General features: G+C 20.2%; 5 protein-coding genes across 5 annotated transcripts; 3 read left to right on the plus strand and 2 right to left on the minus strand.

Annotated features, from left to right (window-relative positions):
• Window positions 1-551: 551 nt before the first annotated feature.
• Window positions 552-1,172, plus strand: PRELSG_1455400 (conserved Plasmodium protein, unknown function; the record flags this gene model as incomplete). The annotated part of the gene is made up of 1 exon (XM_028679647.1): window positions 552-1,172. The coding sequence occupies one exon, from the start codon at window positions 552-554 to the stop codon at window positions 1,170-1,172; it is 621 nt and encodes a 206-aa protein (XP_028535340.1).
• An 827-nt stretch (window positions 1,173-1,999) lies between these two features.
• On the minus strand, window positions 2,000-2,530 carry PRELSG_1455500 (conserved Plasmodium protein, unknown function; the record flags this gene model as incomplete). The annotated part of the gene is made up of 1 exon (XM_028679648.1): window positions 2,000-2,530. The coding sequence occupies one exon, from the start codon at window positions 2,528-2,530 to the stop codon at window positions 2,000-2,002; it is 531 nt and encodes a 176-aa protein (XP_028535341.1).
• A 1,270-nt stretch (window positions 2,531-3,800) lies between these two features.
• On the plus strand, window positions 3,801-6,764 carry GyrB (DNA gyrase subunit B, putative; the record flags this gene model as incomplete). The annotated part of the gene is made up of 1 exon (XM_028679649.1): window positions 3,801-6,764. The coding sequence occupies one exon, from the start codon at window positions 3,801-3,803 to the stop codon at window positions 6,762-6,764; it is 2,964 nt and encodes a 987-aa protein (XP_028535342.1).
• Window positions 6,765-7,601: 837 nt separating this feature from the next.
• PRELSG_1455700 (hydroxyethylthiazole kinase, putative) lies at window positions 7,602-8,528 on the minus strand (the record flags this gene model as incomplete). The annotated part of the gene is made up of 1 exon (XM_028679650.1): window positions 7,602-8,528. One exon carries the CDS (start codon window positions 8,526-8,528, stop codon window positions 7,602-7,604), a length of 927 nt encoding a protein of 308 aa, XP_028535343.1.
• A 1,426-nt stretch (window positions 8,529-9,954) lies between these two features.
• FTSH1 (ATP-dependent zinc metalloprotease FTSH 1, putative) lies at window positions 9,955-12,762 on the plus strand (the record flags this gene model as incomplete). Its single annotated transcript, XM_028679651.1, has 1 exon — window positions 9,955-12,762. One exon carries the CDS (start codon window positions 9,955-9,957, stop codon window positions 12,760-12,762), a length of 2,808 nt encoding a protein of 935 aa, XP_028535344.1.
• Between the last annotated feature and the right edge of the window lie 398 nt (window positions 12,763-13,160).

Genomic DNA, 13,160 nt, shown 5'->3' on the forward strand with positions numbered 1-13,160 from the left:
ATTAAAAAGTAAATTTTTTTTGTCCTACTATAATTTTTATTAAAAATCTTTTTTTTCTTTATTAAAGCTCTACTCATTTAATTTTTTTTTTTAATAAAATAAAATTTATGTAATGTTTTTTTTTTTTAAAACATTAGTAAACTTTTAAAATTAATTGAACTTAAGTAATACTAAAATAAATTTCTCTATATTATAAAAATATTTTTAAATATAAAAAAAATTTTAAAGTTTATTCAAATTTTTAATACTTAATATTTATTTCAATTCCATATTTCTTTAAAACATAATAAACCTTTAAAGTAAATATAGGTGCTTTGACAGTATTAAAAAGAATATTTATATTTTTTATTTAAGATTTTTTTTTTTTCATATTTTTTTAAATATAATTGCGGACATTAAAAAAAAATATAAAATAAAATAAATAAAAAATGTTTATATATATTTATATATATATATATAAAATATGTACTTTTATTTAAAAACCTTTTTTTTTTGATATAAATATATATATAAAATTTTAATATATATATATATTTTTTGTGTTTTTTTAAATGGAAAGTAGTGACTATTTTATGTTAAATGATAGTGTAAATTTAAAGGAGCCATTTACAAAAAATAATTTAGAAGATAAAAGAGAATTATTTTGCTTTATTTGCTTAGAAAAGGATTTAGAAAACTCACTGTTACTTTCTTGTTGTTCAATATGTACTGCTTGTGTTCATAAAAAATGCTGGTTTACATGGAGAAAAACGCAAAAATTAGGATCCTTAAGATCGAAATTATTAGGCTTAAATAAATCTGATCCCTTATTATGTACAATATGTAAAACAGGAATAGCAAAAATAGAAGAAGAAAATGATTTTAATTGGATAATTAATGATAATAGCAACAAAGAACATTTACAAGATGAATTATTAAGGACGATTGCTTCATTATTAAATAATGAAAATAATGATAATCATATTCCTAATGTGCATTTTAGATATATTTTCTCATTTAATTTTATTTTTTTAATTGTATTAATAGTAGTTATATTATTTTTTATAATGGTTTTTGGTTTTACTATTAATTATGTTCTTTTAATAGCACTTTTCATATTATATGAGGTTATTGTGCTTCAAATAGTTTTATACTTATATATTAGAGTGAAAAACAATTCTCTTATCGTATGAAATTTTATATGTTATTGATAAAATTTATCCTAGATTTATATTATACGTTAAATTTATGAGAATTTTATTTCGTATATAAATATAATTGAAATATTGTATTATTGACATTACATTGAGGATATTATTATTTTACATATTTACAAAAAATATTATGATATTTTAGAGATATTATAACATGCTCTTTTAACAAAATATATATTAAAAGAACTTCACAGTAAATTTTTTATGATATTTTATTTACATTTTTTTTTTTTTTATTACTAAGATATAAATATATACTTATATTATTGTTGTTGTTCCGTATATTTTTTATTTTATTTTTAATTATATATTTTAATTATTGAATTATTTTTTTGTATTTTTTTTTTTCTAATATGTTCCTTATTTTAAAAGCATAAAACTGATAAACCTTAAAAATTAATTCATCTAATTTGATAATGTATTAAAGTTTTATATCATTAAATAAGTAAAATTTTAGTTATCTAACATCGATCAATTATTTAAATAATCTTTAAATTATAAATAAATGCTATGATTTAAATTATGAAAGTTGAACAAAAAAAAAAAGAAAGAAAAAATAACAGGAAACAAAATTAAGAAATTTTGAATACTAAAAAATTATTATTTTTTCAAACTTTAAAAAAAAAAAAATGAAATGTTATTCTATTAAAATTAAAACATTTTTTTTTTTTTATTTATTGTAATATATTAAATATAAATTTTAATTAAATAACACTTAATACCATTAAGACTACATGCGTATATATAAATACATATACATGTTTATATCTGTTATTTTTTAATAATTTTTATATAGATTTTTTTTTTTAACTGATCCATTGTTCTGCTAAATTAAAATAAAAGTTGTCTTTTTCAATGAATTTAGATTTGTTCAATATATAATTATTTATATCATTATAAGTCTCTTCTACTTTATTATTATTTAATTTATAACTATCAAAATTACCGCTTCTTAAATATAGAGGCATTTCATCTATTGTATGTTTACCTTTGTTGGAATGTACATATTTAATTAAAAAAATTAGTTCTTCTAGTTGTTGTTTTTGAATATTTAGTATGTGATTTATTTTCATTTTATCTTCATCCATTTTTATTATTTCATTTTTTATATCATTTAAAAAGTCATTATTTTTTTTATTTATTAATTCTATATTTTTCCAATCCTTTGGCTCAAAATTATAATGAACATTAAAAGATGGATATTCTGAATCAAAATTTTCTATTTCTTCTGAAATATTATTAACAGGAAAATTTTCATTTCCTCTTTTTACTGGATTCATACTATATACATATTTAATAAACATACAAAAAAAAAATAAAATTTTAAGAATTTTCATTGTTATTTTCAAAAAAAAAAAAAAAAAATTTTTTCAAAAATATATAAGGATAAAAAGAAAAGACAAATTTTATGTTTTTTAACTGCAGTGCAAGATTATATAGAGCAATAGGTGTTACTTGAACTTAAAATTCCAAAAAAAAAATTGGATTAAGAGAAAAAATACATTTATTTTAATAAATACACATATATATATATAATATTGGTAATATTCATAAATATGTAGTTACACTATTTACATTTTGTATTCTACATAAAAGACATTAATGTGTTATTAAATATATTGTGATATAATATGTTAAGAATAAATATATATATATATATATATATATATATATATATATATGATTTATATGAATAAATCATACTAATATAGAAATTTTATACTTATAAAACTTAAAATTTGTCTATTAATTTTATTAAACAAAATGTTTTTAAATTTATAAGATTAAAATTTTCAGTAATTAATTTTTTCATTGATAACATTTTATATAGAAAAAAAAACTATTAAAATAATGTTATTATTTTACTGTCTTGCGTACGTTTCCATGGTTTGTTTTGTTTTTTTTTTTACTTCAACAAAACAAAGAAAGAGGCATATATTTTAAATAAAATGTTCAAGAGTAATTCTTATGTTCATTGCTAAAAGCAATAAAAAGATGTATGCTATTAATAAGATATTTTTAAAATGCTCTTTCTAATAAATTTAAATAATTATCCAAATCATTTTAGTAAATAGTGTTAATGCTTATGAAACTATAGATATATTTATGACTAAATAAATTACTTGTTAAACTTCAGAAAAATATAAAAATAAAGGGAAAAATAAGAATAATTTAATGTTATGTAAAAATTCTACAAAATTACATTTTATTTTATTATAGCTCTTTTTTATTTTATTTATAAAAACATAAACTCGAAAATTTTACATATATATTTATATATATAATTTTTTTGCCTTATATTTAAATTAATTATTTTCAACCTAGAAAGGTAATTTTTTTCCTTTATCATTTGCTTTATGAAATTCTTTTTTTCGCCCAATTATTTATTAATTTTTTTATTTTTTTATGATATATATGTATGTATATATATATATTCATATTTAAAAAAAAATAATTCAACTACGAATTTTTATAAAAGAAAATATTAAAAATGAAATTTGAATATAAAACATAAAATTTACCAATTAAAAATGTAATTCTTATTCTCCTTTTTATTATCGTTAATTTTTTTTTTTTCTCTAAACAAATGAAAATGAATGAAAAAAAATGAACCTATCGCTTATCAAGTCATTTATTTTTTTCATAATATTTATGAGAAATTTCATATATACTCATGGGAATTTAAGTTATTTAAAAAGTTACAAGATCAAATATTTAAGTACTATCAAATTAATTACAAAAAAATTAATTAAAAAAAAATCATTTCTTATTTATGATGGAATATTTTTAAGAAAATGTAATGATAAAAAGACCTTTGAAAAAAATTTTTTTTTTTATATAAATAATTTAAAGGGTTTTCCTGTAAAAAGGAGAAAATTCGAGTACAAAAAAAATTGGAAATTATATGGTAGTAATTACGATGCAAAAGATATAATAATTTTAGAAGGCCTTGAAGCTGTTCGAAAAAGGCCAGGTATGTATATAGGAAATACTGATGTAAAAGGATTGCATCAAATATTATTTGAAATTATTGATAATTCGGTTGATGAATACAATAATTATGAATGTAATGAAATTAAAGTTGTTATTCATAATGATGAAAGTGTAACTATAGAAGATAATGGAAGAGGTATCCCCTGCGATATTCACGAAAAAACAAAAAAATCAGCTTTAGAAACAGTTTTAACTGTTTTACATTCTGGTGCTAAATTTTTTGATGATGAAATAAATGATAAAGAAAAAAATGATTTAGAAAATAAGTCCATAGATAATATAAATTGTAAAGATAAAAAAAAAAAGAATACAGAAAAAAAACTAAAAAATAACTCAAAAGAAAATTCACAAAAATATAAATATTCTTCTGGATTACACGGTGTTGGATTATCTGTTGCTAACGCCTTAAGTAGCTATATGAAAGTTATAGTATTTAGAAATAATAAAATGCATAGTATTGAATTAGAAAAAGGAAAAGTGATAAAAGAACTAAGTGTGAAGCATTGTCCTATTAATAAAAGAGGTACACAAATACATTACAAACCTGATAATACTATTTTTAAAAATGGAATAAAACACAACGGTGAACTAATAAAAAATAGAATACATCAATTAGCATATCTAAATGATAAATTAACTTTTTACTTTTATGATGAAAGAATTGGCAATAAAACAAGTATTAATTTATCAAAAGAAAATAAAAGTGATGAAATAATAATAAATAAAAAAAAAGATATAGTAAATAATAAAAATGACAAAGATATAAACATAAATAACTCTATAAATGATTTAGAGACCATGAATGAAGATATGTTAAATTTATCTAAAAATAATAATAATAGTTATAATAATCATTATCTTGGTTCTGACATTAACTCAAAAAATAGAAATATAATTACTGATTATAATAATTTAGATTTTTATAATTACGAAATAATAAAGCATGAAGGGGGTCTGAATGAATACATAGATCATTTGACAAAAAATAAAAGTAATTTATTTAAAGATAATAAAATTATAAGTATATCTTGCTATCAAAAAAATATATATATTGATATAAAAATGAAATGGATTATTAATCAGTATAATGAAAATATTATTAGTTTTGTAAACAATGTAAATACAATAGATGGGGGTACTCATGTCGATGCTCTAAAATATGCAATTAGTAGATGCATAAATTTTAATATAAAAAAAAATGAGGTTAGTAAAAACTTTGTTAACATTCCAGGAGAATATATAAGAGAAGGATTAACAGCTATTTTATCCATTAAAATGAATAACCCCGAATTTGAAGGACAAACAAAAGGTAAATTAGGATCTCACTATTTAAAACCAATACTAGAAAGTATAATTTTTGAAAAATTATCAGAAATTTTTGATTTTGAACCTAATTTATTAAGTACAATATATATGAAAGCTTTGCAAGCAAAAAATAGCGACGAAGAAGCTAAGGCAGCTAGAGATTTAATACGATCAAAAAATAGTCAATCTTATTCAACTGTATTGCCCGGTAAATTAGTAGACTGTATTAGTGATGATATAAGTAGAAATGAAATATTCATAGTAGAAGGTGATAGTGCTGCAGGAAGTGCAAAACAGGCAAGAAACAGAGATATTCAAGCTATTCTTCCTTTAAAAGGGAAGATATTGAATGTAGAGAAAATTAAAAATAATAAGAGAATTTTTGAAAATTCAGAACTGAAATCCCTAATTACAGCCATTGGCTTGAGTGTCAATTATGATAGCAAAAATATAAAAACAAATAACCTTCTGAATAAGAAAAAGAAAGAAATGAAAAAAAAATATGATTTACAAAACTTGGAAAATGAAAATATTCAATATAATGATTCTCTCATCAAAAAAAAAAAAATTCCATTTATAGACAGAAAATTAAGATACGGTAAAATAATTATTATGACTGATGCAGATGTGGATGGAGAGCATATACGTATTTTACTTTTAACATTTTTATACCGATTTCAAAAGGAAATCATAGAAAATGGGAATGTATATGTTGCCTGTCCACCATTATATAAAATTACTTATAATAAATTTTATGATAATTCTATAAAAGAAATTGTTATGAAGCAATTTAATGTTAGCCCCAAAAATTCAAAATTTATTATTCATACATATTCAGATGAGGAACTAAATAAGTTGTTGAAATTATTAGATAAGGATAAGAAATATTTTGAACAAAAAAATTTAAATAGCATTAATTTAGATGATACAACACACGATAAGGATGAAAATGTAATGTTTACAAAAATGGAACTAATTAAAAAAAAAAATGACACAAATGTTGATTTGAATGAAAGTAAAACAACACACATTAGCAATAATAATTTTTTCACTTTTTCTAAAAAATATGAGATTCAGAGATTCAAAGGGTTAGGAGAAATGATGGCAGATCAATTATGGAATACTACAATGAATCCGCAAGTAAGGAAACTAATACGCGTCACAGTTAATGATGCAATAAAAGCTAATAATTTAATTTTTTCTCTTATGGGTGAAGATTCGAAATTACGTAAAAATTTTATTTTAGAAAATTCTAATATTCCATTAACGTAGATTACAAAATTAATTATTTCCAATCTTCCCTATTTTCTTCCTTTTTTTTTTTTTTAATAGGATATTTTTATTATACTATTTTTTTAATGTGTATGTAAACATATTATAATTTTTTTTTTTTTTTGTTCAAAATTTTGTTATACTACTAAAAAAAATTTCAATATATACACACTAATAATAATATATATTGTGATCCTACTTTTTTTTATTAGTTTATTTTAAAAAAAATATCATATATTTTGAAGAATAAATATCAATATATATATATATAGCTATTTTTTTTTTTTTTTTTTTTGTTGTTGTACACAGAAAAAAAAAAAATTTCATTTATTGTGATAAAATTATTTTTTTTTCCTTTTTTTTTTGCCTTAATTATTTTTGCTACCTTTTCAATTTAATAATGAAAATTTTAATTCTTTAAAATTTATAACTAAAAGAGAAAATATAATAAAAAAAAAGATATTTACTTTAGCTTTTTTTTTTCAATTTGACGGAAAGTAACGAGATAAAAAAAGCAATCAAACAATATCATAATTTTTATTTGTATACACTAAATGTATTATTATAGTAAGAATATATCATTTATATATTTGTATATATATATGTTAACTCTTTTAGATGTTGTAATTTTTCCATTCCTTGATATTTATATATATATATCAAATATTTTTTTACATTTTTAATTATATTTTTTGGTATTATATTAAGATATCCTTTTAATTAAAGATTAATAAAAAAAAAAGAAAAATTAAGGATATTTATAAAGTTAATATTAACAATATAAAATTTGGTTAATTTTTTTATATTAATATAAAAAGAGTTTCTCTTAAATCTTATTTAAATGACTTTGTAAATATCTAACACTTGAAAATTTAAAAATTGAGGATAATTTGAATAGTAATAAATATAATCAATAATTTTATGATTTAATGATCCAGGATATTTTTCCTTTTGATAAGCTTTAAAAGAAGCTAATTTATAAATTAGAGTGCCAGTTGTACAAGCTATGAATGAATTTTGGGAAAATACAGAAGTTGCTGCTGCACATAATGCACCAACTGAACAACCAGATCCCGTAATTTTTGTCAGAATTTTTAAATCACAATTAATTTTAGCTACATAAGAAGAGCATTTGCTTACGATATAATCACATTTTGACGTAACAACAACAGCACAATTATATTTTAAAGCTACTTTTATTGCACTTTCAATTATATCTTCTTCATTAAATTCTTTATTATTACTATCGACACCCTTTCCAACAAATTTTTCTTTATCCAAATAACAAATTTCGGCTACATTTCCTTTTATGACATCTGGTTTGCATCTTAAAATTATATCTTTAATAGTATTCGTCCTATATTTTGTTGCTCCGACAGCTATTGGATCCATTACTAAAATTAAATCATCTTTCATTATTTCCTTTCTTAACTTTTCTAATACATTTATATTATTTATTTGACTTGTATGTAAACCCAAATTAAAATAAGTACCAGATGATATTTTAGCAAACTCCTCTACTTCCTCAGGATTATCAATCATGGCAGGAGATGAACCAAATGCTAGCAAGCTATTTGCCACTTTTTCAGTCGTAACTCTATTAGTTATACAGTGAACTAATGGATTTACTTCTTTTACTTTTTTTATGCATTTTATTATTTCATCATAATAATCTTTAGCATTACTTAATTTACTTAACGAGGAAAAAAACATATATCTTATATTCAAGTTAAATTTTTTTAGAGAAACCCTGAAAATAGACATTCTACCAATAAAAAAAAATAATTATAAAGAGAATAGGCAATAAGAAGAATGTGTTACTCACAACATTACAAACAAATAAAAATTATATAGAAAATATAGTTCAATTAAAAGAAAATGTTCTTGATATTTAATAAATTTTTTGAAAATATTTTATCTAATTTAAAAAAACATATACTATTAAAGAAAAATTATATTAACTTAAAATAGAAAAATATGAAATAATATGTATGGAAGAGAAAAAAAAAAATATATAATAAAACATATATTGTAATTTTAGTGTAGTATATCAAAAAATAAAATGCCCATTATTTAATAAATAAAAGAAGTATTTTACAGCATAATAAATGGATAAAGTAATTAATAAACAACAAAAAAAAATCTTAAAAATTATAAAACTAGAGAAAGTGTAATATAACAATTAAAAATTTATTAACATAATAGAATATTAGATGTACATCTAATAAAAGGATAATATGTTTTATTTTTTAATTTATAATATATTTTTGTTGTGTAGATATTAAAAAAGAAAATGAAGTATAACTACATTTCCTAATATATTTCAATTATATACAAAAAAATAAAATAAAATGAATTATTTCACATAGCCTTTTAATTTTATATTCTTCGGATGCATCATAAAAAATGAAAACAAATTGATATTAAGTATTGGATATATCAAAAAAAAAAAAAAAAAAAAAAAAAAAAAAAATTAAAATAATACCGAAGTAGAAATAATATCTTCATTTAAAATGTAATATTTTACCTATTTTTTTTTTTTTTTTTATCTGCATTTAGAAGAATATAAAAATTACAAGTAAAAAAAACAATTAAAACAAAAAGTATTTAAATTTTTAACATTTCAATTGTGGATATAATTAAAAAAATATATTTAAAATTAGCAAACTTTTCAGATGCATTCTTTTAAATGCATACAAATAGATTCATATGAAATATTATGAAAAAATATTTATAACAATCTTAAATTTACATAAAAACATTGAATAAAATATATAATTTTATATATTAATTGTTATAAAAAATATGAACAGATTCATATTTTTTTACAATATATACAAACTTACATTTTAATTTTCATGAGAAAAATTAAAATTATCTTTTATATATAATATATTTTATTTATTTTGTTTCCTTTTAATAAATGTAATTCTAATATTGTAATAAAAGAAATTGTAGAAATATAAATAATTAAAAAAAAATAAAGAAAATTTTATAAATTTTTAATCAATTATATTAACTTGTATATTATACATTTATATATATATATGTAAATTCCTATTATTAGATATAATAAGATTTGCATATAAAATTATAAAGCATTTTTCTGTTATATATAGAAATTTCATATATTTTTTGGTAGAAATAAAAAATTACATATGTTTATTTTAATAATATCATAAGTAAAATTATGAGTTCAAAATATGAAAATGAAAGCTTTTTATCAACAGGATCTAATAAATATTATGAACGAGAAGATTCTGTTTTATTACATAATGACGAAGATGAATATATGAATAACAGAAGAGTGAACAAATACAATTATGAGAGAAAAATGAAGTATCATGAACAAAATTTTAATAAAAGGAGAAATAAAAAATGGAATTATTTTATAATATTTTTTTTAGGAATATGCTTTGGTTTTGCAATATGGCCCTTTTTCATGACAATTATAACTTATAAACTATTTTACACAGATAACTATAATAATTCAAATTATAAAACAAACAATTCTTCTGCATCATTAAAGGATTATGGAAATGAGAAAAATAAAAAGAATGATACAAAAGTAACTATGAAAGATCAATCAAAAAAAAGTATATCTCCCCATTTTAAACCTATAAAGTTTGATGAAATAGCAGGAATAGATGAATCTAAGTTAGAATTGTTAGAGGTAGTTGATTTTATTAAAAATAGAGAAAAATATCATCAAATGGGAGCAAGAATGCCTAAAGGAGTTTTGTTAGTTGGTCCTCCAGGTTCAGGAAAAACTATGTTAGCTAGAGCAGTAGCAACAGAAGCAAATGTTCCCTATATATATACTTCAGGTCCTGAATTTATTGAGATATATGTAGGACAAGGTGCTAAAAGAATTAGGCAATTGTTTGCTCATGCAAGATCAGTAGCTCCTTCTATAGTTTTTATTGATGAAATTGATGCTATTGGAGGAAAGAGAAGTTCGGGATCACTAAATGGTGCTGGTCAGAGGGAACATGACCAAACATTAAATCAATTATTAGTTGAAATGGATGGATTTAGTAATAGTGTACATATAATGGTTATAGGGGCAACTAATAGAATTGATACTCTTGATAGTGCTTTACTTAGACCTGGTAGATTCGATAGAATAGTTTATGTTCCTTTACCTGATATAAATGGTAGAAAGAGAATTCTCGAAATATATATTAAAAAAATTAAAAGTGATTTAAAAGAAGAAGATATTGAAAAAATAGCTAGATTAACTCCTGGCTTTTCAGGAGCTGATTTAGAAAATGTAGTAAATGAAGCTACTATATTAGCAACAAGAAATAAAAAGAGTTTAGTTACAATTAATGAATTATTTGAAGCAAGGGATAAAGTTTCAATGGGCCCAGAGAGAAAATCATTAAGGCAATCAGAACATCAAAGAAGAATTACTGCTTATCATGAAGCCGGTCATGCTATTGTTGCATATTTTCTCCACCCTAAAACAGATCCTATTCATAAAGCTACTATTATTTCAAGAGGAAATGCACTTGGATATGTAGAACAAATACCAATTGATGATAGACATAATTATTTTAAAAGTCAAATGGAGGCAAAGCTGGCAGTTTGTATGGGAGGTAGAACTGCAGAAGAAATTGTTTTCGGGAAATCAGAAACGAGCAGTGGTGCTTCTAGTGATATTTCTAGAGCTACTGAAATTGCTTATAAAATGGTTACAGAATGGGGAATGTCTGATAAATTGGGGCCTTTAAATTATAAAAAAAGAATGGGAGATGGATATTCATCTAATAGATTATCAGCTCAAACCATTTCTACAATAGAAACAGAAGTAAAACATTTTGTAGAAAAAGGTAAAAGTTTATCAGAAGAAATATTAAGAAAACATAGAAAAGAATTAGATAATTTAGCTTTTGCGTTACTGGACAAAGAAACTTTATCAGGAGAAGAAATAAAAAATATCATCGATCCTAATAATTCAAAAGATTATTCAAATAATATTCCAAATTTAAGCAATAACACAAAAAAAGATCAAACAACTAATGATAATAATAATAAAAATGAAAATAATTTTTTTATTAATAATGATCAAAATACGAATAATTTTATTAAGAAAAGTACGCAAACCAAAGAAAATAATATAGAAAATAAAAAAAATATACAGCATATTGGAAATCAAGATTGCATATCAAGTAAAAATGATAAAGTGCACACTAATGAATGTTCTAATGCAAATGAAAATGAAATAAATAAAAATAAAGGAATAGAAGATCGTAATGATGAAATAAGTAATATTAACGAAAATCTCAATAATGTAATTAAAAAGAATGACCTAAAAAGCAATCATAAAATATTAAATGAAAGCAAACATTCAAAAGTATTCAGTGAAAATTCTTACAATGAAAATATTGAATTGAAAAATAATGAGAAAAACTACTCAAATGAAAATTTGATAATAACATATAACAACAATGAAATAATGAATAAAAACACAAATAAAGATGAACTAAAGAATATAGGTAAAAATGAAGAAAAAGATGAAAAACATAGTGTTAGAAATGATAAAAGCAAAGTAGATAATATAAAGGAACATGCCAAAAAGAATATAAGAAACTTAAAAAAAAAATATTCTAAGGATCCTAATAAAAAAAAAAAAAATATATTAAAGATAATTAATGAGCATAATTCATATAACAAGGATAAAGAAGTAGATAATGAAAAAGTAGAAAGCAATAAAAAGGAATCAGAAAACTTAAATCAAAGTAATTCTAGAAATTTTATTCCCAAAAATAATAATAATATTGTGAAAAATATAAATGAACTTTATGAATCTAGTCTTTTTGAAGATAAGCATAATGACAATGATGGCTTTGTAAAAACAAAAGAACAAGCTTTTGATAATTTTAATGAATTAATAGATATATCCCATATTAAAAATATTGACGAAATGAAAAAGTTTAACATTTTTGAACACAATTTAAATAAATTATTTTTATTTGATATTTTTAATAATTAAATATATATATATATATATTTATGTAATCCAATTAATGTATAAATTTTTTTTTTTTTTTATGTTTCTAATGTTATTTGATAAAAAAAAAAAAGAAAAATTCATTTTATAAGAAATTTTAATGTGTTTTTAATGTTTTAAAAACTCAATATCTATATTAAGCAAATATATATTATTTTTAATACTACTCTTCTGCATATAAAGTTTTTTTTTTTTTTTTTTTTTCAAGGATAATATACATATTTTTATTTTATTGTCTTAGATATTTTAATCATTTTATTTTTATTAGTTTTTAGTTTTCTTTATTTTACATTTTTGAGGAATTATTAGTATACGTATTTATGTAAAGCTTTTAAGTTTTAATTTTTTTTTTTTTTTCTTTTTTCTTTTTTTATATTAGG

The sequence above is a fragment of the Plasmodium relictum genome (assembly GCF_900005765.1).
Source record: "Plasmodium relictum strain SGS1 genome assembly, chromosome: 14".
NCBI classification, from domain to species: Eukaryota; Apicomplexa; class Aconoidasida; order Haemosporida; family Plasmodiidae; genus Plasmodium; species Plasmodium relictum.